This window comes from Salmo trutta, chromosome 5, assembly GCF_901001165.1.
Source record: "Salmo trutta chromosome 5, fSalTru1.1, whole genome shotgun sequence".
Classification (NCBI taxonomy): Eukaryota; Metazoa; Chordata; class Actinopteri; order Salmoniformes; family Salmonidae; genus Salmo; species Salmo trutta.
In genome coordinates this window covers 32,035,811-32,063,240 of record NC_042961.1, presented here as the reverse complement: position 1 = coordinate 32,063,240, position 27,430 = coordinate 32,035,811, and the positions used below count along the sequence as shown (strand labels likewise).

The 27,430-nt window shown below is 42.4% G+C and overlaps 1 protein-coding gene across 3 annotated transcripts in view; it reads right to left on the bottom strand.

Moving 5' to 3' along the window:
- Positions 1-5,299: 5,299 nt before the first annotated feature.
- The window catches only part of ate1 (arginyltransferase 1), a 226,021-nt gene continuing 203,890 nt past the window's right edge, over positions 5,300-27,430 (bottom strand). For all 3 annotated transcript variants that reach the window (XM_029753413.1, XM_029753415.1, XM_029753414.1), the window contains 2 exons: positions 27,143-27,263; positions 5,300-5,734 (listed from right to left, as the gene is read on the bottom strand). In XM_029753413.1, coding sequence (XP_029609273.1) covers positions 5,556-5,734; positions 27,143-27,263 — 300 coding nt within the window. In that variant the 3' untranslated portion in view covers positions 5,300-5,555. The remainder of the gene's footprint in view (positions 5,735-27,142; positions 27,264-27,430) is intronic.

Below are 27,430 nucleotides of genomic sequence, written 5' to 3'. Positions count from 1 at the left end.
CACATGCCAATATCAGAGTGGGCACACTTGTTATATAATGGAACATTTTTGGTGAGAAAACCATCAGTAGAGTTGAAAATGTAATGGAAACCCATTTGACTTGTATTTTATATTTACCGCAAAAGGTATTTTATGTGTACTACATCATCACGCACAGCCTTTTATCTGCAACAAGTCAATTTGATGGCAACATCTCTGGTGGGAAAATGTGCATATTTGTTTTTATGCAGATTTTAGAACATTCGTAAGAAAATCTGTTGGCAATTGGAAGGAAACCGAGCTACAGGCGAGCAAGTTGCTTGCAAAGAAAACAAGCCTGGCTGGCACCATGAACAAAGTGAGACGGGAACTCCCTCTGCGCAAAATAAGGCACCTGCACTGCCGTTGTACTCCTTAAAAGTTGCTGAAGAATGACAAGACGACGGGGGACACAGAAAACCGGAGACTATTACGCACTACAACCAAACAATGGTATGTCAAAGTGTGAAAGTGAGTTACTAAGATGTGTCAACAGTTAGGACAAGGGATAACAGCTAAATTAAATCCAACTGATGCCATTGTGTGACGACGCACACAATGTAAGCAAGAGCTGACAATAATTCACTATTTTTGACTGCTGTCAAATCGTCACTTTATCGTATAATTATAATGCCATTATAGCTTTTGTGCTGATTTTCACTATTTATCAAGAACACTTGGCGCTTATAATGATGTTTATGCTATTGATGTTTTCATCATTTGACTGGCGTGCTTTCGTGTTCGAGTTATTTTTTTCTTCTTAAAAGAAAATACGCTTTTATCGTGTTCCAACACCTATGCTTTCTGTTTCATAGTTGTAACAAGGGAAGGGAATTACATTTATTGAACCATTGAATTAATTTCAATTTTTTTTTACATATAGCCTACCAACCGGTCGATCGCGATCTACTGGTCTATCTTCAAGGCATTCTTAGTCGATCACCAAACATTTCTGTAGAAGCCAACGATAAAGTCAGAGGCATGTGGTTTTTTTTGTGTGCTGTTGTGTGCTGTTTTTCAAAAGCCCTGCGCACTGGGTAGGCAAAGTGTTCCCATTTGGAATCATTGAATTTGTCTGAAAAGACAAACTTTGCCTACCCGGCAGACCTGGAGATCTGTGGCTAAATCGAGTGCGCCTACTGCGCTGGCCAATCAGATAGCTCAAATCACTGTGCCTGCCTACAGCTTCCACGACCCCAGCCACAGCAAAGTTTGATACTAGCTTAGGTGAGATTTCATAACTTTTAAAACCATTACCATTAGAGAGACTGTCAAAGAATACAGCAAATAGCTGCTGTTTTTATGAGTGAGTTCACGTCAAAGTTTTATTCAGCACTATCAACATTGTTTTAATTCAACACTATTACAAAACATAACGCACACGTCTCTCTACTTCCACTCGCACTGCAGCTGCAATGAATTAGTAGTCAAGTGTATCGACAGCCCTGCGTTTTATTATTATTAGCAGCTCGTTGTCTATTTTAATATTGCAGAGAATTTAACTTTTTCTGGAATTTGAATTTGTGCGTGAGGCACAATCAGGTGGAAGACTGTGTCCCCTCTATATGGTCAGTCTCATCAGAGGAAAGCAAAGAAAGAGGGACCGTGAGAGGCGGACCTTCTGCTGCTCTCTCCCTCCCTCCGCTGAGACTAATACCATGTTCAAGACAACTGGGAACTCCTAAAAACATACAGTTGAAGTCTGAAGTTTGCATACACTTATGTTGGAGTCATTAAAACTCATTTTTAAACCACTCCACACATTTCTTGTTAACAAACTATAGTTTTGGCAAGTCGGTTAGGCCATGTACATTGTAATCTATAAGTAATTTTTCCAACAATTGTTTACAGACAGATTATTTCACTTATAATTCACTGTATCACAATTCCAGTGGGTCAGAAGTTTACATACACTAAGTTGACTGTGCCTTTAAACAGCTTGGAAAATTCCAGAATATTATGTAATGGCTTTAGAAGCTTCTGATTGGCTAATTGACATAATTTGAGTCAATTGGAGGTGTACCTGTGGATGTATTTCAAGGCATACCTTCAAACTCAGTGCCTCTTTACTTGACATCATTGGAAAATGAAAAGAAATCAGCCAAGACCTCAGAAAAAAAGATGTAGACCTCCACAAGTCTGGTTCATCCTTGGGAGCAATTTCTAAACGACTGAAGGTACCACGTTCATCTGTACAAACAATAGTACGCAGCCGTCATACCGCTCAGGAAGGAGACGCGTTCTGTCTCCTAGAGTTGAACGTACTTTGGTGTGAAAAGTGCAAATCAATCCCAGAACAACAGCAAAGGACCTTGTGAAGATGCTGGAGGAAACAGGTAAAAAAGTATCTATATCCACAGTAAAACAAGTCCTATATCAACATAACCTGAAAGACCGCTCAGCAAGGAAGAAGCCACTTCTCCAAAACTGCCATAAAAAAGCCAGATTACAGTTTGCAACTGCACATCGAAATGTCCTCTGGTCTGATGAAACGAAAATATAACTGTTTGGCCATAATGACCATCGTTTGGAGGAAAAAGGGGGAGTCTTGCAAGCCAAAGAACACCATCCCAACCGTGAAGCACGGGGGTGGTAGCATCATGTTGTGGGGGTGCTTTGCTGCAGGAGGGACTGGTGCACTTCACAAAATAGATGGCATCATGATGATGGAAAATTATGTGGATATATTGAAGCAACATCTCAAGACATCAGTCAGGAAGTTAAAGCTTGGTCGCAAATGGGCCTTCCAAATGAACAATGACCCCAAGCATACTTCCAAAGTTGTGGCAAAATGGCTTAAGGACAACCTAGTCAAGGTATTGGAGTGGCCATCACAAAGCCCTGACCTCAATCCTATAGAAAATTTGTGGGCAGAACTGAAAAAGGGTATGAGAGCAAGGAGGCTAACAAACCTGACTCAGTTACACCAGCTCTGTCAGGAGGAATGGGCCAAAATGCACCCAACTTATTGTGGGAAGCTTGTGGAAGGCTACCCGAAATGTTTGACCCAAGTTAAACAATTTAAAGACAATGCTACCAAATACTAATTGAGTATGTAAACTTCTGACCCACTGGGAATGTGATGAAAGAAATAAAAGCTGAAATAAAATCTCTACTATTATTCTGACATTTCACATTCTTACAATAAAGTGGTGATCCTAACTGACTTAAGACAGGGACATTTTAATAGGATTAAAATGTGAAAAACTTTGTGAAAAAAACTGAGTTTACATGTATTTGGCTAAGGTGTATGTAAACTTCCGACTTCAAATGAATGATATATATACATATAAATAATAATAATAAAAAAAGAGAGAGATCCAACTGGTCTTGCAACTCAGAAACTCTGGCAACTTTCTAGAGTTCCGACTTTCCGACCTGAAGTTAAATGACATCATGATTTGCCAGTTTTTTTCAGAGTTCCAAGTGTCTTGATAGCACCATTACAATTAGATGCAGGTACACTATATATACAGAAGTATGTGGACACCCCTTGAAATTAGTGGATTTGGATATTTCAGACACACCCGTTGCTGACAAGTGTATAAAATCGAGCACACAGCTCTCCATAAACAAACATTGACAGTAGAATGTCCTTACTAAAGAGCTCAGTGACTTTCAACCTGGCACCGTCATAGGATGCCACCTTTCCAACAAGTCAGTTCATCAAATTTCTGTCCCTGGTCAACTGTAAGTGCTGTTATTGTGAAGTGGAAACGTCTAGGAGCAACAACAGCTCAGCTGTGAAGTGGTAGGCCACACAAGCTCCCAGAACGGGACCACCGAGTGCTGAAGAACGTAAAAATCGCCTGTCCTAGGTTGCAACACTCACTACTGAGTTCCAAACTGCCTCTGAAAGCAACGTCAGCACAAGAACTGTTTCCACACAAGCCTAAGATCACCATACGCAACAACAAGCGTCGGCTGAAGTGGTAAAACTCGCTGCTATTGGACTCTGGAGCAGTGGAAACGCGTTCTCTGGAGTGATGAATCACGCTTCACCATCAGGCAATCCGACGGATTAATCTGGATTTTTGTGGATGCCAGGAGAACAATACCTGCCTAAATCCATAGTGCCAACTAAAGTTTGGTGGAGGAATAATGTTTTTCATGGTCCGCCTAGGTCCAGTGAAGGGAAATCTTAATGCTACAGCTTACAATGACATTCTCAACGATTCTGTGCTGGCAACTTTGTGGCAACAGTTTGGGGTAGGCCCGTTCCTGTTTCAGCATGACAATGCCCCCATGCACAAAGCAAGGCCTATACAGATATGGTTTGTCGAGATCGGTGTGGAAGAACTTGACTGGCCTGCACAGAGCCCTGACCTCAACCCCATCGAACACCTTTGGGATGAATTGGAACGCCGACTGAGAGCCAGTCCTAATCGCCCAACATCATTGTCCGACCTCACTAATGCTCGTGGCTGAATGGAAGAAAGTCCTCACAGCAATGTTCCAACAGCTTGTGGAAAGCCTTCCCTGAATAGTGGAGGCTGTTATAGCCGCAAAGTGGGGACCAACTCCATATTAATCCCCATTATTTTGGAATGAGATGGTCGACGAGCAGGTGTCCATAATACTTTTGGTACAATAAAAAAGCAAATTATTTGAAAAATATATTTAAATTCATGCTCAGATGTGCCTTGCTACACCAAATGATTTATTTTGTTATCAAAGCTTGAGTTTTGAAATATAATATGGTCTGAGAAGAACAATATTGGCAGGCCAGACATATAGCCATTATGCTGTGATAATGGACTAGGCCTACTGCACAGACTTCATTCCTACACAACTGTTTTTATTAGGTTCATGTTTTAAGTCATGTTTTAAGAAAATTCTGAGCGTTAGATCTCCGCTTGCTTTTTGACTGCGAAAGTGATCTTGACTGGCCTACAGTAACAAACTAATCAAAATGCTATTGTGTTATTAGATTTTTTTTTACCCAAAGCCTTCATAAACGCAACCAAAATGATTATTTTTGCGATAGCATACTGTATATGAAATGTATTAATTATACTGTTAGAATGTTGCAGTCAGAATGACTGCTCATTAGCTTGAAAATTGGTCCCTCCAGGCCCAGCGGTTTGAGTGTTAAACACATTATTGCACACAGAGTCCATGCAAATTAGTATGTGACTTGTTATGCACATTTCTACTTCTAAACTTATTTAGGCTTGCCATAACAAAGGGGTTGAATACTCAAGACATTTCAGCTTTTCATTTTTTATTCATTTGTAAACATTTCTAAAAACATAATTCCATTCTGGGGTATTATGTGTAGGCCAGTGACACAATCTCAATATAATCCATTTAAAATTCAGGCTGTAACACAACAAAATGTGAAAAAAGTGAAGGGGTGTGAATTCTTTCTGAATGCAGGTACATACTTGAATGTGTTGGTTCGGCCTATGTGTAGTAGAGCTAAACTTGGTGAGGCTATTGTAGAGTGAAGCAGCGGAAAGCACTTACAAAGACAGCGGGACAGAGAGAGACATGAGTGGATCAAGGTGCAGGGTGGCGGTGGTGCCCCCAGTGGGTTACGCCCGGTATAGCAGGATCCTCTCAGCGCAGACCTGGCCCACCAGGCCAGCGTACTGCGCCACCTCCATCTCGTCGTTGGAGCCCTTGCGTTTGCGGGCGTAGGCGGCGTAGGGCATGACCGTCCGTCTGTACAGCACCAGAGCACGACCCAGGTCCTTCAGTACGTGTGTATCACCTGGACAGAAAGACAGAGCAGTGGTGAATTCAGTGATGTGAAACGTTCTGAACATTGCAGATAGAAATAGACTGAATTGAGCCGAGATGATTGATTCCATATTCTATCTCACTACAGGTTGAATATTTTCCCGGTATTTTACAATTGTTTCATCCAGAGAATAAATCAAATCACTTTCCTCCCTGGGATTTCCAGCCAAAACCAGAAGTGTCATTCTAAAGCATAAAACTATCGGACAGAATCGTGTGCCATTCAGTTTCCATCAGATTCAGTTTCAACACCACCAGAACCAACCCATTGAAAAGCCCCCACCCCATGGCCCAACTAGGAAATCATAGTCTGATGTGGTCCTGATAGCGCCAGGGGCCCGTGGGCAGGACATTTGAAATATGTCTGGATAAGAGCTTTGATAGGCATGCAAATTCAAGCCTGATGCTACCTGAGCGAGATGAGCCCTAGCCCAAAATATCACAAATGATTGTGCCATCATCTAATAGGCTACATATAACAGCTATACCGCACAACAGAAAACATAAAAGCCCATAGATGTAGCCTATGCTCTCTTCGGGAAAAATAAATTAAACAAGCTTCAGTAAACTTTGAGTGGGGACTATTACTGTAGGCCTACTGTATTGTATTATATGGACTGGAATAACCATGTTGTGCGTATTACCTACTCTTCCATCTATTGTTCCTTTATTTCTTCTTCGCTCTCAATCGTTAAATGAAATATGTTTCCTTGTCCTTATCTTCATTGTAATTACATGATTGAATAATATAGGACTAGAAAAAGATGCAGATGGCTTTGGCTTCTCTTCACGAGGGTTGAATGTTCATGGGTCTGACTAAATTGCTTACTTGCTTTAGCCTATCGCCATCGCATGTTCTCTCTCTTCTTTCAAACTCTTTTGGCTGCTTCATTTAACTTTCAACAAACAAGGGCAAACTTGCATCCCTCCTCGAATAGTCTATTAGTATAAGAAATGCTAAAATTTCCAACAAGCTATTCTAGCCTAGCAGGAGCTAAGGAGGAGAGGGGCCAGCGCAGAGCAGGTGCGTAAATGCGCAAGAAAACAGTGAACTGTCCAATAATCTTGAACGGGATCATCTAAACTGAACAAAAATATATAAACACAACATGTAAAGTGTTGGTCTTATGTTTGAGCTGAAATAAAAGATCCCAGAAATTGTCCATATGCATAAAAAGCTTATTTCAGGTGTCCCTTGTGCTGGGAACAATGAAAGGCCACTCTAAAGTGTGCCATTTTGTCACACCACAATGCCAAATATGTCTGAAGTTTTGAGGGAGCGTGCAATTGGCATGCTGACTGCAAGAATGTCCACCAGAGCTGTTGCCAGATAACTGAATGTTAACTTCTCTTCAATAAACCGCCTCCAACATAATTTTTGAGAATTTGGCAGTACGTTCAACCAGCAACACAACCTCAGGCCACGTGCAACCACGCCAGCCCAGGACCGCCATATGCGGATTCTTCACCTGCGGGACTGTCTGAGACCAGCCACCCAGACAGCTGATGAAACTGTGGGTTTACACAACCAAAGACCTTCTGCACAAACTGTCAGAAACTGTCTCAGGGAAGTTCATCTGCGTGACCTTTGTCACCAGGGTCTTGACCTGACTTTAGGCCGGCTTCGTAACCAACTTCAGTGGGCAAATGTTCACCTTCGATGACCACTGGCATGCTGGAGAACCATACTCTTCGCGGATTAATCCCAGTTTCAACTGTGCCAGGCAGATGGCGGACAATGTGTATGGCGTTTTGTGGGCCAGCGGTTGGCTGATGTCAATGGTGCGAACAGATTGCCCCCTGGTGGCGGTGGGGTTATAGTATGGGCAGGAATAAGCTACAGCCAACGAACACAATATCTATTTTATCGATGACAATTTCAATGCAGAGATACCGTGACGAGATACGGAGGCCCATTGTCGTGCCATTCATCTACCGCCACTACCCCATGTTTTAGCATGATAAGGCACGATCCCATGTCAAAGATCTGTACACAATACCTGGAAGCTGAAAATGTCCCAGTTCTTCCATGGCCTGCATACTCACCAGACATGTCACCCATTGAGCATGTTTGGGATGCTCTGGATCGATGTGTACGACAGTTTGTTCTAGTTCGAGCCATTAAAGAGGAGTGGGACAACATTCCACAGGCCACAATCAACAGCCTGATCAACTCTATGTGAAGAAGATGTGTCACACTGCATGAGGCAAATGGTGGTCACACCAGATACTAAATGGTTTTCTGATCCACGCCCCTACCTTTTATTTTAAGGTACAGTATCTGTGCCCAACAGATGCATATCTGTATTCCCAGTCATGTGATATCCATAGATTAGGGCCTAATGAATCTATTTCAATTGACATTTCCTTATATGAACTGTAACTCAGTAAAATCTTTGAAATTGTTGCATGTTGCATTTATATTTTTGTTTAGTGTATTTTAAATGCAATTTGAATGCACTTGATGGAGAGAGAGAAAGACCGAGTGCTTGGGTGCGCACTGATTTAAAGTAACAATATTCGAGTGATACTGTTTATGATCTTTACAATTAAAAAATAAGGTAACCCCGAAAGCCAGATGGAAATGTGTAAATTAGACGCACATTTATATTAATTTATCATTCAGCTGTATTAGGCCTAATATTACTGTAGCATAGGCTATACCTGTCAGAATAAAAAAAGTTACCAGCTGATGAGATGATGCATGCATTGTGAACTGTGCTCCATTCTGAGATGCGCAGTCTGTCCCCACCCTCAGTGTTGATTGATCATGCAGATAGAGCAGAGAAGGCATTGGATATAATTTAACAGTTCAATTTCACGTAATGCTGATCATAGAAAAAATGTATTATAATTGACTGGTTTCTCGCAGTTATCACGGGAAACAGGAGTTTGTTTGGGCGGCAAATCTCGGGTAACCCGGTTCCCGCTATTAAACTCAATCCTATCTGATCTACCCGATACATTTCTATTGGAACGTTGGACCCACTTTAAAAGGAAGTACAACTTATAAAGGCTGTATATAACATACATAAAGGCTTCGTAAGCACTACATAAATGCTTCACATATCTATAAGCGTATGTAATACTCTATAAATGGTGTGTAAACATGTCATCACATTTGGCAATTTACCCTAGTGGGAATTTTGTGTCACTCTTTACACACCATTTATACAATATGGTAAACGCTTTGATGAATTGTGAAGCATAGCTATATAAAGCCTTTATAAGTTGTACTTCTTTAAAGTGGAACTGTAACGTTCTGTTACATCCTTATGAACAGGCCCCAGGGTAAGGCTCAATCCAATCACAAGACATATCTAAACGTAGACATACAAACACATTCGTTCTCATACACCTCTGTTGGCATGGACAGGTTGTTAAAGCATGGATAATTGTTCAAGGAATCCAGGAACCATTAGAACAAACGCATACATAACTCCGATCATCCCTCAAAAATCCGGTAGTGGAGACCCTCATACATGCCTTTGTCACGTCTTGACTACTGCAATGGAGTCCTATTTGGGGTGTCCAGCAACTGTCAGTGTCCTCACACACTGAGAACGCATCACCTCCACTCTGCATCACCTTCACTGGCTCCCAGTCAAATTCCACGTCACCTATAAGATCCTACTCCTCACCCTCCATGGCCTTACCCCCTCATACCACTCAGACATCCTCCACACACACCCTCCCGCTGTCTCCACTCCGACTCTGGATTACTAACCAGCCCAAAACAAGACTCTGCATTCAGCACCGCTGCCCCCAAACTCTTGAACTCTCTCCCTCCAGTCACCCACAACTCTGACTCTAGCTACTTTCAAAATCAGACTCAAATACCACTGGTACCGTCTGGCTTTCCCCTCAACTTAGCCTTACTCAGCTCTAATTAATTTAAATAGAAATAAAAGCCAATTAGCTTAACTACAGTGCATTCAGAAAGTATTCAGAAACCCTTAACTTTTCCACATTTTGTGACGTTACAGCCTTATTCAAAACCGGATTAAGTAAAAAAAAAAAAATAATAATAAAAAAACTCAAATCTACACAAATACCTTATTTACATAAGTATTCAGACCCTTTGCTATGAGACTGGAAATTGAGCTCAGGTGCATCCTGTGTTCATTGACCATCCTGGAGATGTTTCTACAACTTGATTGGAATCCACCTGAGGTAAATTCAATTGATTGGACATGATTTGGAAAGGCACATCTGTCTATATAAAGTCCCACAGTGCATGTCAGAGCAAAAACCAAGCCATGAGGATGCAGGAATTGTCCGTAGAGCTACGAGACAGGATTGTGTTGAGGCACAGATCTGGGGAAGGGTACCATTCAATTTCTGCAGCTTTGAAGGTCCCCAAGAACACACTGGCCATCATTCTTAAATGGAAGAAGTTTGGAACCACCAATACTCATCCTAGAATTGGCTGCCCAGCCAAACTGAGCAATCAGGGGAGAAGAGCCTTGGTCAGGGAGGTGACAAAGAACCAAATGGTCACTCTGACAGAGCTCTAGAGTTCCTCTATGGAGATGGGAGAACCTTCAAGAAGGACAACCATCTTTGTAGCACTCCACCAATGCCTTTACGGTAGAGTGGCCAGATGGAAGCCAATCCTCAGTAAAAAGGCACATGGCAGCCCCCTTCCAGTTTGTCAAAAGGCACCTAAAAACTCAGACCATGATAAAAAACATTCTCTGGTCTGATGTGACCAATATTGAACTCTTTGGCCTGAATGCCAAGTGTCACATCTGGAGGAAACCTGGCACCATCCCTACAGTGAAGCATGGTGGTGGCAGCATCATGCTGTGGGGATGGTTTTCAGCGACAGGGACTGGGAGACTAGTCAGGATCGAGGCAAAGATGAACAGAGCAAAGTACAGAGAGATCCTTGATAAAAACCTGCTCCAGAGTGCTCAGGACCTCAGCCTAGGGCGAAGATTCACCTTCCACAACAGGACAACAACCCTAAGCTAAGAAAACGCAGTAGTAGCTTCGGGACCAGTCTCTGAATGCAGCAACGCTCCCCATCCAACCTGACAGAGCCCGAGAGGATCTGCAGAGAAGAAATTGGAGAAACTCCCCAAATACAGGTGTGCCAAGCGTGTAGCTTCATACCAAAAAAAGACTTGAGGCTGTAATCGCTGCCAAATGTGCTTCAACAAACCTGTTTTTGCTTTGTCATTATGGAGTAGTGTGTGTAGATTGATTAGGGGAAAACAATATTTAATACATTTTAGAATAAGGCTGTAATGTAATAAAATGTGGATTTCTTGTTATTCTTGTTTTTTTTACTCTTGCAGTACAGTGTGCTTTTTTAAATCCCATGTATTATCATCATCATCTCCCCAGCCCCAATTCCCCTAACCTAGAGCAATGGAGGTGTGTTGGTCTGACTTTGGGTTGTTTACAAGGCCTCACTCCTGGCCCGGCTTGCGAAACTAGTTGCTCAGTCAAAGGCTGACAGTGAGTTCCCGAAGAGCAGTGAAGAAAGCACTAAAAATGGTCCTTGCAGATTTGGGTGGAAAAAAGGGTGAAGAGGTAGGTAACCCCTGGTCCACACACCTCGACGCACAATCCATTCTCCAGTGGTGAAGAGCCGTGCCAGCTAGCACACAATAGTGCCAACAGTCAGAGAGGCGGCACAGGGCATTGGGGAATATCATGTCACCTGGGTTTACCTTTCTACATACACATTAAGGGCCATATTCCGACTTAAAAGCCCAACTTGTTTTTACTCCTGTGCATGTCTCCCTTTGACATCAATGAATGTGAAAGTCTGAATTGTGCACGCTTAGTGTATCTCTACACTAAGCGGAATCAGGTCAATACAGTACAACCCGTACACTTTGAGGGCCCAAATCTGTCTATCAATCAGTAGAACACCAATAGCCGTTTCCCTATCAGGATGTGAAGTAGACTGACCGTCCAGCCACGCACTGTAGGGTCAGCCAGGAGGGAGAAAATAAACACGGTGATTCCAAACAGGCAGTGCAGCCACGTGGCGACAAATGAGCGAAACAGAAGGAGAGTTATGATTGTTATTAATAGACAAAAAAAAGCCTCCCGCCCACTCTCCATTACTTTACTCTCCAAACTAGAGCTAGGCACATGTGGTTCCCAGCTGAGGGTGGCGTATGGACTGTGTGTGTTCTCTTATTGCTCCAATTTTAAATGAATTCCTAAAAATATACACCCAAATAAGCCCGTTTCTGCTCTCCAGCTGAAGAGTTATGAGACGAGATGAGAGGGGGAGAGAGATAAACAGACGGACAATACTACTATTATATAGTGTTGACATGACCATGCATCATTGGACTTCTGCCTCTTGACTTTTACTTTCTACATTCTGTTGCTCAGTTCCACAACGACGACTGGAGTTAGCTTTTGATAAACTGCCCACTTACTTCTCCACTTGTAGGGCATTAGTTTACCAACGTGATCCAGACACAGAGAACCCTAACAATGCTTCAGATCCATTCACACTCAATGATGAAAATTATAAAGAAGCGGAGCTAAGGAGTACGAGGAGAAGGACCACCTTAGTCAATCAATATGATATAGTTAATGCTTCAAATCCAGTCTTCATGTTAATTATTAAAGGCGCAGAGAAGAGGAGGATAGAGGGGGACCTGAATGCACAAATAAAGTGTGGCCAATAATGACCCACTGGATGGTTTCTGACTTTAGTCAAGATTTGTTTCTTCCACAGTTCAGCACAACATTTTATTAAATAATATTTCCACGTGGGTTTAATGAGAAAAAGGGAGGAATTGGAAAATGCCCTTGGGCTCCCAACTTATTTCTTTCCCTCTCTTCCTCTACTACAGGGGGATATTTATATTTTGAGTGATATATTATTAAATCCACAGTTTTGCATCATGTTTTATTTAAACACTCAGTTGTTTTCATCTCTTCTAAAAATGCTGATTTGTGAAATCTATTACATATCAGCCTCAACTTTTGAAACGAAAAACAAATCAGCAATATCTCACAACTTGAATATTTACGCCAGTGGCTTCATAAGAGTAAACAAGTTACAGTGCCTTCAGAAAGTATTCATAACACTTGACTTCCATATTTTCTGTTAAAGCCTGAATTCAAAATTGATTAAAATAGATGTATTTTCTTCACCCATCTACACACAATTCCCCATAATGACAAAGTGAAAACATGTTTTTAGAAATGTTTAGAAATACAGAAATCTCAGTTACATAAGTATTCACACCCCTGAGTCAATACATGATAGAATCACCTTTGGCAGTGATTACTGGGTAAGTCTAAGAGCATTGCACACCTGGATTGTACAATATTTGCACATTTTTCATAAAAAAATTCTTCAAGCTCTATCAAGTTGGTTATTGATCATTGCTACACAGCCATGTTCAAGTCTTGCCATAGATTTAAGCTGATATACAGTACCAGTCAAAAGTTCGGACACCTACTCGTTTAAGGACTTTTCTTTATTTTTACTATTTTCTACATTGTAGAATAATAGTGAAGACATCAAAACTATGAAATAACATATATGGAATCATGTAATAAGCAAAAAAAGTGTTAAACAAATCAAAATATATTTCATATTTAGATTCTTCAAAGTAGCCACCCATTGCCTTGAAGACAGCTTTGCACACTCTTGGCATACAGCCACCACCATGCATCAAAAATATGAAGACTGGTATTCAGTGATGCGTTGTGTTGGATTTGCCCCAAACATAACGCTTTGTATTCAGGACATAAAGACCGAAATTTGTGTGAGCACTCTTTTTTGGCCTTGAGGACAGGTTGGAGCTCTGTTAGCATCATGCTATCTGGCACTGAAAAGCGAAATGGAGCTCTGTTAACAGGGACACAGACATTCCTGAGCATGTCCATCACAGAGCTGACAGCAGAATGGAGCGTACAGGGTATTTCCCCCAGAGGAGAGCAAAAACAGAGGGACTATAAAACAGCGTGGTACTCTATTCCCTATATAGTGCACTGTAGGGAATATGGTGCCATTTGGGACGCATCCAGACAGTCATAAACAGAGCTGGAGGATAGAGAGGCTGAGGCTTTTAGCTGCCCAATTAACCTTGCCAATAACACTGAGCAGAGCTGTCACAAGAGAGGAAACCAGGTCTCTCCTTCTCTCCCTTCCTCCATCAGACAATCCAAACATCCGCTCCGCTTATAAACAAATCTTTCCCCAGTCCTCCTTCCCTCGTTCGCTCACTCGTTCCCTACATCCATTCCTCTCTCCTCCAGGGCTCCTGCCTGGTGAGCGGCTCCAGACCCCCACGGTCCGTCAGGACCACCGGACGTCCACTGACATGGGTCTGCGGAGAGGGCAAACTTCTTCCAGGTTAGAGGTCAGCGGTAAATTGGGTAGTGTCTCTGGAGTGAGGGGTCAGGACCGAGACAAGGAGCTCCGGGGCTTTGACAACCGTTTTTATTAATGTATTCTTTATTTAACCAGGGAAGTCACATTGAGATTGACATCTCTTTTGAGTGAGCCCTGGCCAAGAAAGCAGCATACAGAATTGATTTGTGGATCCAGTGTGGTCTGTTTCATCAACATTGATCAATACAAGATGATGTATCTATAGGGATGTTAATAACGCAGAGGTGCCACAGATTCAGACTAAAACCAAATGTCTCACTCATTAAAATAGCTCTAAGCCTAATTCACTAAGTACTTCCATCTTTCCTCTCCATCACTCTCATCTCAGCTCTAACAGGGGATTTGGAGAGAAGAGGAAAGAAGAGGTGGAGTGATCTCTCTCAGAACAGAAGGATTTAATGATCCACTCAGGATGAGAGCATTAGTGTTAGAGCCAGACCTAGTTAGTGGCACTTGTGATGAGCACAACTAAAGTACCTCTGACAACCAGTTAGAGACAGAGAGACTGATAAGAGGACGTGAGCCAGACACATAGGAAGTCAGACACATGGAGAGAGAGAGGGGGATTATCATGTGTGTGTGTGTGTGTGTGTGTCTGTGTGTGTGTGTAAGAGTGCAATGGTATGTTCTCTATTAAATCAATCCACACGGTGAGTCCAGATAAACATTTAGGATTGTTTGATTTAATTCCATCAATTCACATGAAGTGTACCAGTTTCTTTAATTATTATTTTATAATTATAGAATGTTTCACATGAACAATCTGCATCCACTAGGAGCAGTGGTATGGTTGAGTCTTGACAGTCAAATCAGCAAAACAAAAAAACAACAGTAAAGCTTCTGACTGATAACACTCAATGAAAACAATAACGAGCAGTGGATTGGTTTCCCAAACAATCAGCATTATAACACTCAAATCCAACAGTAGCCTTCTCAAAACCACAGAGTATTCAGCAAGGTGTAACAAAGTATTTCTCACACTGACCTTCAATAACTAATACCAGAATAATTCAATACAAGTTGGTGAAATAATCAAATAGTCAACCATCCATGACCTTGTGGATAACCAACCTTTGATTATCAGATAACCTGCAACTAGGTCACAAATAAAATTGTCAAAAGAAAAGTTATTTCAATTCAGTCCCGTTTAACTAAATAAACCAGCGACTCGAGCACTAAACTGTCTTCAATGACAATGTCTTTCCGCTCTCTGCATGGAACTCTTATCCCATAAGAGAGAAAATAATGTTCTTTCTTTTAGAGTCACTGGGAAACAATCACAAGTTCACTTCTCTCATATCCGTGATCTTAAGCTAGAATGAGTTAGTAATCTGCTTCTATGGTCAGAGCTAACAATATGCTCCAGCTCATGAATTTCCATAATAGCTGTATTTGCGTCTGCTACTAGGCTGTCTGCTACGGTGGCTACTTGTTATTGTTGCATTTTTACATTTTAGCCATTTAGCAGACGTATCCAGAGCCATTTAGCCACTTATCCAGAGCGACTTAGTGCATTCATCTTAAAACAGATAGCTAGGTGGGACAACCACATAGAGGTATAGAAAGTAAAATGTTCCTCAATAAGGTAGCTGTCAGTAGAGTCAGACCTAGAAGGGGGTTGGGGGGTCAAGTGCAAGTGCAGGTTGTGTTTATTTTATTTGTATTTGTATTTTTGGGGGTGGGTCGAGGTGAGGAGGAGGATTATTTAAGATACTGTTTGAAGAGGTAGGGTTTCAGATGTTTTTGGAAGATGGGCAGAGTTTCAGATGTTTTTGGAAGATGGGCAGGGACTCTGCTGTCCTAGCTTCAGGGGGAAGATGGTTCCACAATTGGGGTGCCAGGACAGAGAACAGCTTGGACTTGGCTGAGAGGGAGCTGCCTTCCCACTAGGGGTGGGAGGGCCAAGAGACCTGAGGTGGCAGATTGGAGTACTCGGATTGGGGAATAGGGTTTGAGCATAGCTGAAGGTAGGGAGGGGCAGTTCTTCTTGTTGTTCCGTAGGTAAGCACTGTGGTCTTGTTGTGGATGCGGCTTCAGCTAGTGGAGTGTGAGGAGGAGCGGGGTGACATGAGAGAACTTGGGAAAGTTGAAAACCAGGCGTGCTGCTGCGTTCTGGATAAGTTGAAGGGGTTTGATGGCACAAGCGGCGAGCCCAGCCAACAGCGAGTTGCAGTAGGCCAGACGGGAGAGGACAAGTGTCTGGATTAGAACCTGTGGCACTTCCTGCGTGAGGTAGTGTCGTACTCTACGGATGTTGTAGAGCATGAACCTACAGGAGCGGGTCACTGCTTTAATATCTGCAGAGAACGACACAGTGTTGTCCAGGGTCACGCCAAGGTTCTTTGAACTCTGGGAGGGTGACACTGGAGTTGTCAACCGTGATGGAGGTCTTTGAGCGGATAGGCCTTCCCCGGGAGAAAGAGCAATTCCATCTTGTCGAGGTTGAGCTTGAGATGGTAGGCCGACATCCAAGTTCAGATATCTGCCAAGCACGCAGAGAAGCGTGTCGCCACATGGGTTTCAGAAGGGGGGGGGATGAGAAAGGTAGTTGAGTGTCATCCGCATAGCAATGATAGGAGACACCATGTGAGGATACGACGGAGCCGAGTGACTTGGTGTATAGAGAGAAGAGGCCTAAGAACTGAGCCCTGGGGGACACCAGTAGAGAGCGCACATGGTGCAGACACAGATCCTCTCCACGTCACCTGGTAGGAGCGGCCTGCCAGGTAGGATGCAATCCAAGAGTGTGCATAGCCTGAGACGCCCAGCCCTGAGAGGATGGAGAGGAGGATCTGATGGTTCAGTGTCAAAGGCAGCGGATAGATCTAGGAGGATGAGAATAGAGGAGAGAGAGTCAGCTTTGTCAGTGCGGAGAGCCTCCGTGACCCAGAGAAGAGCAGTCTCGGTTGAGTGACCCATCTTGAAGCCTGACTGGTTAGGGTCAAGACGATTGTTCTGAGAAAGATAACGAGAAAGTTGATCAGAGACAGCACGCTCAAGTGTTTTGGAAAGAAAATAAATTAAAGTCAGAGGGGACGCAGCCAGTGGTCAGGGAGGAGTTGATGAGGGAAGTGAGGAATGGGCGAAGGTCTCCAGAGATAATCTGGAGGAGGGGATGGGGTTGAGCGGGCAAGTTGTCGGGTGGCCAGACCTCACTAGTCGCAGCATGTCATCTGGAGAGGGGAGAAAGAGGTCAAGGCGTAGGGTAGTTCTGTGTGAGTGAGACCAGTGGACTCAATAGCTGAGTGAATGAGTAGCGGATGTCGTCAACTTTTTTTTCAAAGTGGTTGACAAAGTTGTCCGCAGAGAGGGAGGAGGGAAGGGGTGGATGATTAAGGAGGGAGGAGAAGGTGGAAAAGCATTTCTTAGGGTTAGGCAGAAGCTTGAAATTTAGCGTGGTAGAAAGTAGCTTTAGCAGCTGATACAGAGGAAGAGAAGGTGGAGAGAAGGGAGTGAAAGGATGATAGGTCCTTTAAAAGTTTAGTTTTCCTCCATTTTCGCTCAGCTGCCCACAGCCCTGTTCTGTAGGCTAGCAATGAGTCACTCAGCCACGGAGCAGGAGTGGAAGGCCGATCCGGCCTGGAAGAAAGGAGACAGTGAGAGTCATAGGATGCGGAAAGGGAGGAGTAGGGTCGAAGAGGGAGAATCAGAAGACAGAAGGAAGAAGGATTTGGCAGGAGAGATTATAGGATAGAAGAGGAGAGAGCGAAGATTGTGACGGTGGGTGACCATCTGGATAGGGGCTGAGTGGTTAACCTCTCTAGGGTATGTGGGACGAAATCGTCCCACCTACTCAACAGCCAGTGGAATCCCGTGGCGCGTTATTCAAATACCTTAGAAATGCTATTACTTCAATTTATCAAACATATGACTATTTTACACCATTTTAAAGACAAGACTCTCGTTAATCTAACCACACTGTCCGATTTCAAAAAGGCTTTACAACGAAAGCAAAACATTACATTATGTCAGCAGAGTACCCAGCCAGAAATAACCAGACACCCATTTTTCAAGCTAGCATATAATGTCACATAAACCCAAACCACAGCTGAATGCAGCACTAACCTTTGATGATCTTCATCAGATGACACTCCTAAGACATTATGTTATACAATACATGCATGTTTTGTTCAATCAAGTTCATATATCAAAAAACAGCTTTTTACATTAGCATGTGACGTTCAGTGAGTAATTTAGCAAACTGTTAGTAAATTCCCCGGAAGTTTGCGGGGGTTATGCTTTTTCTGAACGTCACATGCTAATGTAAAAAGCTGTTTTTTGATATAAATATGAACTTGATTGAACAGACATGCATGTATTGTATAACACAATGTCCTAGGTATGTCATCTGATGAAGATCATAAAAGGTTAGTGCTGCATTTAGCTGTGGTTTGGGTTTATGTGACATGATATGCTAGCTTGAAAAATGGGTGTCTGCTTATTTCTGGCTGGGCACTCTGCTGACATAATCTAATGTTTTGCTTTCGTTGTAAAGCCTTTTTGAAATCGGACAGTGTGGTTAGATTAACGAGATTCTTGTCTTTAAATAGCTGTAAAATAGTCATATGTTTGAGAAATTGAAGTAATAGTATTTCAAACGATTCAAAAATCGCGCCACTGGATTTCAGTGGCTGTTACGTAGGTGGGACGAGTTCGTCCCACATACCCCAGAGAGGTTAAATATGATTACCTACACATACTGACCAGCTCATGTTATAGACAGAAGCGTGCTAGATGCGCCAGAGAGGTTAAACGGAAACGGAAGGTCCGAGAGACTCCGTTCGATGACTTCCTGGAAGATCTGGCCCCTGTGAGCGGCCCGACGCCGTCCGCGGATTTATCGGACGTAGTCGGACGTCTAGTAAGGAAGCTTACATTTGCAATATGGACTTTCTCACTAACCATACGGCGTTGCGCACGTGAGTTCCCTTCATGTATGCAAGGGGCATCACCAAGAAAGCGGCACTATGAAGAACAAGGAGCTCTCCAAACAGGTCAGGGACAAAGTTGTGGAGAAGTACAGATCAGGGTTGGGTTATAAAAAAATATCAGAAACTTTGAACATCCCCATTAAATCCATTATTAAAAAATGGAAAGAATATGTCACAACAACAACAAAACTGATGGACAATGTAAAGAGGGCATTAATCAGATAGGCAACAAAGAGACCACAGATAACCCTGAAGGAGCTGCAAAGCTCCACAGCAGAGATTGGAGTATCTGTCCATAGGACCACTTTAAGCCGTACACTCCACAGAACTAGGCTTTACGGAAGAGTGGCCAGAAAAAAATAAGCAACCATGTTTGTTGTTCACCAAAAGGCGGAGACTTCCCAAACATATGGAAGAAGGTACTCTGGTCAGATGAGACTAAAATTGAGCTTTTCGGCAATCAAGGAAAACACTATGTCTGGCGCAAATCCAACACCTCTCATCACCCTGAGAACACCATCCCCACAGTGAAGCATGGTGGTGGCAGCATCATGCTGTGGGGATGTTTTTCCATCGGCAGGGACTAGGAAACTGGTCAGAGTAGAAGGAATGATGGATGGCGCTAAATACAGGGAAATTCTTGAGGGAAACCTGTTTCAGTCTTCCAGAGATTTGAGACTGGGACAGAGGTTCACCTTCAAGCAGGACAATGACCCTAAGCATACTGCTAAAGCAACACTTGAGTGGTTCAAAGGGAAATATTTAAATGTCTTGGAATGGCCTATTCAAAGCCCAGACCTCAATCCAATTGAGAATCTGTGGTATGATTTAAAGATTGCTGTACACCAGCGGAACTCATCCAATTTGAAGGATCTGGAGCAGTTTTGCCTTGAAGAATGTGCAAAAATCCCAGTGGCTGAATGTGCCAAACTTATAGAGACATACCCCGAGAGAAAAATGTCAAGAGATAGTTACATACTGGCGTTACATACTGTCATACAGCTATGACAATGTTTGCATTGGTAGTAGTATGAGTTGGGGTTATGCCGGTTCATTGTTTAGCTAGCTACATATCTAAACAAAAGACTCCACTTCGGCCGGATTATTACATGATCCATCAAATTACCAGGTGTGTCTGGGGGGATTACAGCCATCGATTGCATTTCATGAACATGTGTACATGTCTAGACAATAGGGACCCAGACAGTGAGGGATGGTTATAGCATTTCGTTCACATGACCCATCATTTTAGCCAAGTGTGTCGGGTAAGCGTCATCTAATAACAATAAAATATTTATAAAACATTATCTGGACATTTTGTTTTTGATATTGCTCCTATGCAAGTACTATCACTGTACCGTTTACACCTTCTGTAACCTGTGCATGTGACAAATAAACATAGATTTGTTTTGATAAAGCGTGTGTTTACCACATGGCCTTATATGTGATTCCTTAAAGAGATGGGTGGGACTAAGGCTTAAGAGGCTGTGAACCATGCTGAATGGGTGTAGACAAATAAGAGCTCTCCAGTAGGTGTACCAAAACATTCAAGGGCCATTTTCTCAAAAGTGGGGTTACAAGTTTATCAATTTTAAAAGCAAAATGACTTTCCCAATGTTCCTCAGCTGCAGTATATGATATACCATTTTCTAGCTCTGAGACTACTTTTATCCAACGTAAAAAAAACACAATTTCAAATGTTGCTACATAATACCAAGTCAAGGCAGTCGGTCATGTTTGTTCAGTGTAACTCGGTGCAGGGGACTTCAATCTTTTCTTGCCCAGGGACCCCCTCCCAAGCAAATTGGCAACCCCCATTATCAAGCTGCTCTAGATTGGCTCAGTCACCGGTCCGCAAGTCGGTCGGTGTGGATTGCGAATGGCTCCAGAAACTTCAAGGTATTCTAGCTTGGCCCAGTCAAGCGCCGTGCTCGCCCTCAGATTTCTTCCCTGTTAGCTAGTGATAGCTAGTGATAGTGTTGAACAAGCTATAATAACCTTGGTATCGTGTGCAAATTATTTCGGTGTACATACATATAGATTGTATTTTGATTACTGTTACAGTGCTATTTGGGTTGTTAATTGGATTTGTCCTGATGTTCTTGATTTGTATTTTTTCTGTACTTTATTTTTATTTTTTACACTTTAATTATTTGTGTACTTGTTTGACATTTTACTGCCTTGTAAGGAGCTAGTAACAAGCATTTCGCTGCACCCGCAATAACATCTGCTAAACTGTGTACGCGACCAACAAACCTTTATTTACAGAGAAATGATTTGATATTGAGATAAAAACGGCTGTATTGGAACCTTTGCTTTAAGGTCAGCAAAAATGAATGGTAACACTTTATTTGGATAGTCTGTAGCGCATCTACCAATGGACTATCAGTAACTCTTTACTAACCCTAAACCTTACCCTAACCTTAGCAAGCAGTTGCTTATCTACAGATAGTATGACCATCAGTAGTCCGTCTACAGATCGACTACCCAAACAAAGTGTCACCAAAATAAAGAAAAAGAAAGCAAGTTGCACTTGCTGCACTGGTAACGTATTCATGAGTGATTTTTCAAATCCTATGTCAGATACTCCAGTGAGTGTAATTGGCTCCAATTAGTGTAATTTTCTCAATATTTTTTTATTTAACCTTTATTTAACTAGGCAAGTCAATTATGAACAAAATCTTATTTACAATGACGGCCTACCAAAAGGCAAAAGACCTCCTGCGGGGACGGAGGCTAGGATTAAAAATAAAAAATACAATTAATAACATAAATATAGGACAAAACACACATCACGACAAGAGAGAACACAACTCTACATAAAGAGAGACCTAAGACAACAACATAGCAAGGCAGCAACACACCACAGTGTGGTAGCAACACAACATGACAACATGGTAGCAGCACAAAACAAGGTACAAACATTATTGGGAAAAGACAGCAGCACAAAGGACAAGAAGGTAGAAAAAACAATACAACACACAAAGCAGCCACAACTGTCAGTAAGAGTGTCCATGACTGAGTCTTTGAATGAAAATATTGAGATAAAACTGTCCAGTTTGAGTGTTTGTTGCAGCTCGTTCCAGTCGCTAGCTGCAGCGAACTGAAACGCTTAGTGGGACTATCATTTGTTTTTCAACAGGACAATGACTGTGTAAAGGGTGTGTAAGGTATATTTGACCAAGAAGGAAAGTGATGGAGTGCTGCATCAGATGACCTGGCCTCCACAATCACCCGACCTCAACCCAATTGAGATGTTTTTGGATGAGTGGGACCGCAGAGTGAAGGAAAAGCAGCCAACAAGTGCTCGGCATATGTAGGATCTCCTTCAAGACGGTTGGAAAAGCATTCCAGGTGAAGCTGGTTGAGAGAATGCCAAGAGTGTGCAAAGCTGTCAAGGCAAAGGGTGGCTACTTTGAAGAATCTAAAATCTATTTCGGTTCCTACATGATTCCATGTGTTATTTCATAGTTTTGACGTCTTCACAATTATTCTACAATGTAGAAAATAGTAAAAATAAAGTAAAACCCTTGATTGAGTAGGTGTGTCCAAACTTTTGACTGGTACTGTATATATACAATTGAAGTCGGAAGTTTACATACACCTTAGCCAAATACATTTAAAAACTCAGTTTTTCACAATTCCTGACATTTAATCCTAGTAAAAATTCCCTGTTTTAGGTCAATAAGGATCACCACTTTATTTTAACTTCTTTGGGCTAGGGGGCGGTATTTTCACGTCTGGATGAAAAGTGTGCCCAAAGTAAACTGCCTGCTACTCAGGCCCAGAAGCTAGGATATGCATATTTGGATAGAAAACACTCAAGTTTCTAAAACTGTTTGAATGATGTCTGAGTATAACAGAACTTATTTGGCAGGCGAAACCCCGAGGACAAACCATCCAGGAATATTTCTATTTGAGGTCACTCTCCTTTCAATGGGTTTTCAACGGGAATCTAGATTTCTAAGGCACTTGCTTGCAGTTCCTATCGCTTCCACTGGATGTCAACAGTCTTTAGAAATGAAGAAGTATTGCTGTTCAGAACGAGGGTCGAGTGAAGTGTACTGTTTGTTAGAGGCGCGTGACCTGAAAGCACGCTCCACTTTGTTTTCGTCCTGTATTGAACACAGTTTATCCCGTCTTAAATTGTATCGATTATTTACATAAAAAAATACCTAAAGTTGTATTAGGAAAGTTGTTTGAAATGTCTGGATCAAGTTTACAGGTAACTTATTAGATACTTTGTAGTCATGTTGAGCGAGTTGGAACCGGTGTATTTTCAGAATCAAACGCGCCAAATAAATTGACATTTTGGGGACATAACGACATAATTAATCAAACAAAAGGACCATTTGTGATGTTTAATGGACATACTGGAGTGCCAACAGAAGATCTTCAAAGGTAAAGCATGAATTGTGTGTTATTTCTGACTTTTGTGTTGTGCCTGGTGGGTTGAATTATGATTTTCATGTGTATGTTTGATGGGGTGCTATCCTCAGATAATAGCATGGTTTGCTTTCACCGTAAAGCCTTTTTGAAATCTGACACTGTGGCTGGATTAACAAGAAGTTCATCTTTAAACCGCTGTATAACACTTGTATGATTTATGAATTATGAGTATTTCTGTTTTTGAATTTGGTGCGCTGCTATTTCACTGGGTGTTGTCAAATCAATCCTGTTAATGGGATTGGCGCGGAAAGGGATCACTAAGAAGTTAAGAATGTGAAATGTCAGAATAATAGTAGAGAGAATGATTTCTTTCAGCTTTTATTTATTTCATCACATTCCCAGTGGGTCAGAAGTATACATACACTCAATTAGTATTTGGTAGCATTGTCTTTCAATTGTTTAACTTGGGTCAAACGGTTCGGGTAGCCTTCCACAAGCTTCCCACAATAAGTTGGGTGACTTTTGGCATATTCCTCCTGACAGAGCTGGTGTAACTGAGTCAGGTTTCTAGGCCTCCTTGCTCGCACACGATATTTCAGCTCTGCCCACAAATGTTCTATCGGATTGAGGTCAGGGCTTTGTGATAGCCACTCCAATACCTTGACTAGGATGTCCTTAAGCCATTTTGCAACAACTTTGGAAGTATGCTTGGGGTCATTGTCCATTTGGAAGACCCATTTGCGACCAAGCGTTAACTTCCTGACTGATGTCTTGAGATGTTGCTTCAGTATATCCACATAATTTTCCATTCTTCATATTTTGTGAAGTGCACCAGTCCGTCCTGCAGCAAAGCACCCCCACAACATGATGCTGCCACCCCCTGGGCTTCACGCTTGGGATGGTGTTCTTCGGCTTGCAAACCTCCCTCTTTTTCTTCCAAACATAACGATGGTCATTATGGCCAAACAGTTTTATTTTCGTTTCATCAGACCAGAGGACATTTCTCCAAAAAGTACGATCTTTGTCCCCATGTGCAGTTGCAAACCGTAGTCTGGCTTTTTCATGACGGTTTTGGAGCAGTGGCTTCTTCCTTGCTGAGCGGCATTTCAGGTTATGTCGATATAGGACTCGTTTTACTGTGGATATAGATACTTTTGAACCTGTTTCCTCCAGCATCTTCACAAGGTCCTGTTGTTGTTCTGGGATTGATTTGCACTTTTCGCACCAAAATACATTCATCTCTAGGAGACAGAACACGTCTCCTTCCGAGCGGTATGACGGCTGCGTGGCCCCATGGTGTTCATACTTGCGTACTATTGTTTGTACAGATGAGCGTGGTACCTTCAGGCGTTTGGAAATTGCTCCCAAGGATGAACCAGACTTGTAGAGGTCTTTGCTGATTTCTTTTGATTTTCCCATGATGTCAAGAAAAGAGGCACTGAATTTGAAGGTAGGCTTTGAAAAACAGCAACAGGTACACCTCCAATTGACTCATTATGTCAATTAACCTATCAGAAGCTTCTAAAGCCATGACTTAATTTTCGGGAATTTTCCAAGCTGTTTAAAGGCACAGTCAACTTAGTGTATGTAAATGTCTGACCCACTGGAATTGTGATACAGTGAATTATAAGTGAAATAATCTGTCTGTAAACAATTGTTGGAAAAATTACTTGTGTCATGTACAAAGTAGATGTCCTAACCGACTTGCCAAAACTACAGTTTGTTAATAAGAAATTTGTGGCATGGTTGAAAAACGGGTTTTAATCGCTCCACCCTAAGTGTATGTAAACTTCCGACTTCAACTGTATATATATCAATATTTTTTTAATAACCTTGCTTTAGACCTTTACCAATGATTGACATTTGAGTGGTCAGACTTACTGTGTAATAAGTCCATATGTTCAGTCAAAATGACTTATTTACAAATTATCCTTAAAAGGGATGCCTTGGGATTTTGTCAATGATGCCCTTCATCTTCTTCCCCATAATCAGATGAACTCTTGGATACCATTTTTATGTCTCTGCATGCAGTTTGAAGGAAGTTAATTTGATACCGCTCATAGCCTACTAGACTCTGTAGCATATGCTGTGCACGTGCGATAAGATAAATGACGACTAACAAAAATAGACACGAACCAATTGAATGCCACAAAATTATGCAAATGAACCTAATTGACCGATCAAATGTATTTACATCGACTGGTATTTCCATAATTTCTCCCAAAGAATTTGACCGGCGGCAAATTATTTATTTTTATTTGTTGCCAAAAGCCGGCAATTCCCAGTTAACGGAAACCCTGGCACACAGTCACACACACACACACACACACACAAAACTCCCTGGAAAACAGTGGTAAATGTAACAGAGTAGCTAAATAAAAATGAATGAATGAATGAGATAGTTGCGTGCGCGCCACACACACACACACACAGGAAAGTACGCACACCTCTGCCTGCCAAAACCAACGTGACCGCTTGCGCCACACTCTATTAGTGTGTTAGACATTGGAAACAGCCTAAGCAACTGTCTGTGTGTGCGTGAAAATGCAGCGATTCTCTTTCTCTCCGCTTGCAGGCTGCCATACACACTGGAGACAAATTCTTCTGGATGGTTTCTAGAGGATTTTCTCTCCATCTCAAGATCTGGTAGTTGTACATATTAGCCTGTTTTTTACTTAGCCAGATCAGTGATTAGAGGTGAGGCTCGCCTAAACGGAGCCAGGCTCATCTTGGAAGAGCTAAATAGCTTTGGAGAGGATTACTATAGACCCGGCAGTGGGGGTAGAAGTGTGGGGTGAGGTAGAAACAGTTTAAAGGAGTGTGTGTGCTCCTTTAACAACAAAGAACTAAACAGTCAGCAGAGCGGGACATAGATAGAACAGGGAGAGGAGTGTGTGTGTATCATTATGTGTGAGTAAGAGCGAGAGAGTACTTTCAAGTACCCCACTCGGCAGTTATCTGCAATGAACCCTCTTTCTCTCCCTCTCCTCCTCTCCACTCTCTCCCTCCCAGCTGTGGCGTCTGCTGGTCGGCCCAGCTATTATCACTGATATCATTATTCTGTTAATAATAACAGCATCTGCATCACAAATGGCACTCTTTTCCCTACATAGTGCACTATGTAGGGAACAGGGTGCCATTTGAGATGCAGCCCTGAGTCTTCCATAATGACAGTGTCTGACCACAGTGGAGCCAGCACACAAACTGACCTGGGTTCAGGGAAAGCTAAGTGTCTGGAGCTAAGCCAGAGGTTTCAACATACTGCACGATCAGACTCGGATTAGTTTGGTTCGGCTCACACACACAGGTTCATCTGAGCACACACGCATCCATAACAGCTTGTGAATACAATGAAACATTACTGTCCAATGTCAATTGGAAATGTGCCTTTTTTGTGCTTAATATTATTCCCAAACCGAACCAGTTGTAGCGGTTAAGTGCCTCACACACAGGCACAATGGCAGTAAATGGTAGTTGAGATTTTGATGACAGAAACCCTCCGGTTGCCGGCTCACTGCAGCCACATTTCCTCCGAGGATTGGAAGCAGCAACCCGCCTACTGGCCCAATTCTGTAACCTTGAGGCTACTGCCGACCACAAGAATGACTGATATAGGTCAGTGTGCCGTAGGATAGCGCTCGTAGTGTACTGTAGGTTGCTGTGTTGTTTTCAGTACCTGCGTTGGGGTCCTGGTTGAAGCGTGCGTAGTGGGTCTGCTCCAGGCTGGGGATGCAGCGTTCTATAGGCACAAAGACATATGTCTCTGGGCACAGGAGGTCTGAAGGCTGGTACTGCCCCTAGAGAGAGCGACAGAGAAAGGGGTTGTTATTTTACCATACATAACATTGCAGCAAATTTTGGGGGTGGTCCCAACCGGGACTCAAACCCTGGTCCAGAAAATGTTAGCCTTAGCCGTTACGCCAAAAGATACAAACATAATATTGCAGCAAATTTGGGGGGGGTT